Consider the following 4,664-nt stretch of genomic DNA (forward strand, 5'->3'; position numbering starts at 1 on the left):
GACAACGGTCTCTTTGTGTGAAGGGGTTTCATGGGAAAATCCCATCTTTCCATTCCATTTGTCCATGAAGCTTTTGAAGTCCCCTTGGATGCTGAGAAATGTGTTTATGGTGAAGTATTTTTCCCCCTTTCAGTTTTGCCAGGATCGCAAGTTGTACAATCCACTGCACAGAAGCCATCTGTTATGGATATAATTATGCCCCCCCACCCCAAATGTGGGCTGTAGATCCTATGCTTGTAGTTCCGCTGCGTTGAAGGCATTGTTTAGAAACAAGGCACACCAGGGAGGGGACGAGCCAGTCAGGGTGCGGTGTAGCAACGATGAAACATAAAACTTTCCTCTAGTTCCTAAATGCTTCCTCCCCACCCACTGTCATCGTCCCAATTCTACCTTACAAATCTGGCTAGACCAGAGGATGTACACTGGTACAGATAGGAACTGGAAACACAGGGAATCCAGGACAGATGATCCCTTCAGGACCAATGGTGAGAGTGGCGATACCGGGAGGATGGAGGGAGGCTGGAGTAGAGAGGGGAAACCGATTATAAGGATCTATATATAACCTCCTCCTTGGGGGGCGGACAACAGAAAAGTGGGTGAAGGGAGACGGCGGACAAGGCAAAATATGACGAAACAGTAATTTATAAATTATCAAGGGTTCCTGAGGGAGGGGAGAGCAGGGAGGGAGGGGGGAAATGAGGAGCTTATGCCAGGGACTTAAGCGGAGAGCAAATGTTTTGAGAATGATGAGGGTAACAAATGTACAAATGTGCTTTATACAATTGATGTATGTATGGATTGTGATAAGAGTTGTATGAGCCCCCAATAAAATGATTAAAAAGAAAAATAAAAACAAGGCAAATCTGATGCAAAAGACCTCTTAATTCTCAAGGGCTGCTCTAACAGAAAGACCACAGTGGAAGATCAATGTCAGGGCCCCCGATCTCTCAGCTGGTACTAGAGGTAGGGCCTTGTCTCCTTTCAGCATCTATGGGCCCTGTAGTCTTTAGAGATGTACCTATGTCTTGTCATTAATCTTCTCCTGGGTCTAGAAGTTTCCCAGCACAGGGTCTCTGGGTTCAAAGGACGAATTCCACACCTGGCTCTTTTCGTGGTGGTACTGAGGTTTACTTCTGTCTTCTTTGATCTCCTCTAAGATAAAAGGTGAAGCAGACCGTACCCCCAGGAGACTGTCCCTTACATCAGATTAGGGCTGTGATTGAAGGGTACTACATCCCCACCATAATCTTTGTGCATCTGATTAGATGACCACATCATACAGGATAATCTCATCAACACGTAAGTGCTAAACCAGGGAGAGTCATGGCCCAGCCTAGTGGACACATATTTTGAGGGGACACCATCAATACATGACAACCTTTTGAAAGTGTTCAAAAATAAGGATGTTACCTTGGAGACTAAGGATCACCTGACCCAGGCTCATGGCATTTGCAATGGCCTCGTGTGCATGTGAGAGCTGGATAATGGATCAGGAAGACTCGAGAATGGAGGCCTGTGAATGATGGCGCTGGTGAAGATACTGAATTCACCATGGACGGCCAGAGGAGTGGACACATTTGCCTTGGGAGAAGCGCAGCCAAAATGCTCCTTAGAAGAGAGGATGGCAAGAGTGCATCTCCTGTACTGTGGACATGTTCTCAGGAGGGATCAGGGTAAAGTAGAGGGATGAGCTGGATGGACACAGTGGATGGAACCATGGGCTCCGACAGAACAATCATCGTGAGGATGGCGCAAGGCCAGGCAGTGTTCCCTTCTGTGGTACATGGGGTGGCTGTGAGTTGGAAACTTGCTTTGCTTCTCTTTCTTTCTTTTTAGACACCGTGTATCATGAGTTCATTATAAAAGAGAGACATGTGGATGACATAAGGAAAGATTTCAGAACGTCAATGGAATGGGCAGCTTCGCATGATGCCATTTCACGTACTTGGGAAGTCCACGTACTTCCCAAGAATGTCACCACCTCGAAATAAGAAATTTGCCACCTAGAGCGACTTTGGTGCCTCCATCTGCAGGGAGCAGAACTTTATCTCTGACTTGTACACGCACTGGTTGAATCTCTCCACCCTTTCCTTTCGAGCCAGACCCAACAACTACTGCTGTTGCTTGCAGGACTTTTCCTTGAAATTTTTCTGGAAGTATAATGCCTCCTTTAACTCCTTTCCACCAATACTCGGTCAAAGAGGGGAAGAAGCTTTCGAAAGGCCTGTCCTGCCATGACGCTTGGGTGGTGACAGCAAGTACTTCTCTCACGCTACACCGCTGCACCCAGAGGCCCACCGGAAAACGTGTTGTTCTCTCTGTGTGTGTGTGTATGTGTGTTGTTCTTATTCTTGCCTTAGAATCGGCTGCTTTCACAGTTCAGTACCCTCACTGCACCGGTGATTTTGGGTACCCGTGCCTGCAGTCTCCCTTCCCAACTGTTCACCAAAGAAACATGTCCTCTTCTTCAGGCCCAATTCCCAATGTTTAACCTGGCTGCCTTTCCCAGGAACACCTCCTGGAGGACTTCAGGGTCACCCCTGCTTGGACACACTGAGGGTATGCTTCGAGAATGAACCACCAGATTTAGGCCCCATGTGATGGGATGCAGAGGGCCTCCCAGCTCAGATGGTCAAAGGCTGATCTTAGATGGAGCTGCAGAGTCAAGGGGCTGGGCTTAGGCTCCCAGTGCCCACTGGGTGGGCACAGGGTGACCATCCACGGTTCAGCTTTCTTGTGTCTTATGTGGAGGGAACCTTGCAATGGGGGCAAAGGGGGGACCTTCAGGCAGAGTGCCCAGGCAGGTGCGGGGGAGTGCTCCTTAGGGAGAAGGCAAACCTAGAATTCCTTGACCTCATAAGGAAACAGCTTGTATCAGCCTGGGAGGGGTGGCATGAGGGAGGACCAAGCAGGCTGTAAGCGCGCAGGACTCTGGGAGAGGGGCCAGCATTGCAGACTGGCTATGACTCTCATCTTGCCAAAACTCATGAGTCCCAGAGCGGCTTCTGCTTAGTCCCCAGCCCAAAGGGCCATCTCCTCCCTTGCCCAGCCCAGGGCTCGTCCTTTCTTCCCAGGGATGCCCCTCAGTCAGCCCCATACATCATGAGGATAGCTTTGAACATGACTGTCCATTCTTCACGCTGTACTAGGCAGCCCTCTCCTACCAAGGCCTCACCTCTTCCTACCCACACTCCATCGCTTGCCCCATTGACCCAGCTTAAACGCCTGGTTCTGGGAGGCTACACTCCAACTCTGCTGGGTGGCATTCAGTTCGGGGGTCAATGTGCCCTCCTTCCCGCCCAGTCCCACAGGTAGGTGGTGAGGTGCGGGCAGGCAGCCTCACTCCATTGTCCCCACCTCGCATTGCATCCTGTCCTCTGCCAGGGCCCACTGGCACGCCTGGCCCCTTCGAGGGCTGGCTGAGAGCTCCTGGAGCGCCTGTTGGCGGCCTCCTGGCCCAGTGCCCCACTTCCTCCCCTGGCAAGCAGGCAGGGAGGCGGCGGTGGGCGCCGCCCATGTGGGAAGGCGAGGGGGTCTGAAGACTCCCTGCCTGGGCCGGCCAGGACAAAGGCCTGGGAAGTGGCCGGCCTGGGCGGCTGGGCCCCCCGCGTGGCCGCCGTTCCCTCTCGCTCTGCACGCAGGGGCCTCGGATGGGAGGCTGGCCCTGGGCAACGCTGGCCCCAAGGGTCCGCTCTGGGTCCTCGGTCTTTTCTTAGGTACCCAGGCGCCGACAGGGTGCAGGGACCCGAGCGGAGGCCCACGTGACTGCTGGGGCGCGCCTGCTAGGTCCGGATAGCGCTCAGGGTCACGCCCAGTATGGCTAGTGCAAATGGGCGGTGCGTGACTTTTTCGCTCGGCAACCTCCGCCCCTTTTACGGGCGCTCAGCCCGCCCTATTCCCAAGCCCAGGCGCTGGCCGGTTTCCGCGGGTTCCGCTGGCACACAGTCCCCGCCCATCTTTAGGACCAACGCGCTAGCGTGTGACGTCTGCGATCGCCAGCCCCGCCCATTCCCGTCGGCGGTTAGCCCCTCCGCGCTTCCCCTTTCAGACAGGTCTGCGCAGCCTCAGTAGGCGCGCAGGCTCCGCCCCTTCCCACCATTTGACATCTCGCGTCCCTTCTCGCGTTTCCAGGCCCCGCCCACTTCAACCGCCTTGACTGACGTAAGGCCCGCCCCTGTCTGTGGCCCAACCCCCTCCGTTTGTGACGTCATGCTCACAAGTCCCGCCCATCTCCCCTTGGTTACCGCGTTCAGATTAGTCTGTGCCGGCCGACCTCTCACAGGCTGTGGTCCCAGCGGCGTACGAGCTGCCCAGACCTGGGCACCATCACTCTGCCGCTGGCTTCTCGTTCTTTTTGCCGCCGAGCGTCGCGGCCGTTGTTGGCGGTCTCCGCCAGGTCGCTACGGCGCTTGCGTGGGTTCCGGGCTAGCCGCGACATGGACGACTACGACTGGCTGTCCGATTCGGAACTGTTGTCTGTGCTGCGCCAATACAACATCCCGCACGGGCCAGTCGTGGGTACGTGGATTTGGCGGGAGGCGGGTGGCGGGGCGGCGGGCGGGCGATCCCCCTGCCGGGCCCTGCCCGCGCCCTGAGCGCCATCCTTGTGCCTGGCCAGGCTCAACGCGAAAGCTGTATAAGAAGATCTTTGAGTATGAGAGCCT

The 4,664-nt window shown here is 54.9% G+C and overlaps 1 protein-coding gene across 1 annotated transcript in view; it reads left to right on the top strand.

Moving 5' to 3' along the window:
• Positions 1 to 4,328: 4,328 nt before the first annotated feature.
• The window catches only part of EMD (emerin), a 1,890-nt gene continuing 1,554 nt past the window's right edge, over positions 4,329 to 4,664 (top strand). The window contains exons 1-2 of the mRNA XM_030889024.2: positions 4,329 to 4,518; positions 4,619 to 4,660. Coding sequence (XP_030744884.1) covers positions 4,437 to 4,518; positions 4,619 to 4,660 — 124 coding nt within the window. The 5' untranslated portion in view covers positions 4,329 to 4,436. The remainder of the gene's footprint in view (positions 4,519 to 4,618; positions 4,661 to 4,664) is intronic.

This window comes from Echinops telfairi, unplaced genomic scaffold (assembly GCF_000313985.2).
Source record: "Echinops telfairi isolate 266 unplaced genomic scaffold, ASM31398v2 ScPeMD7_7472;HRSCAF=8510, whole genome shotgun sequence".
Lineage (NCBI taxonomy): Eukaryota > Metazoa > Chordata > Mammalia > Afrosoricida > Tenrecidae > Echinops > Echinops telfairi.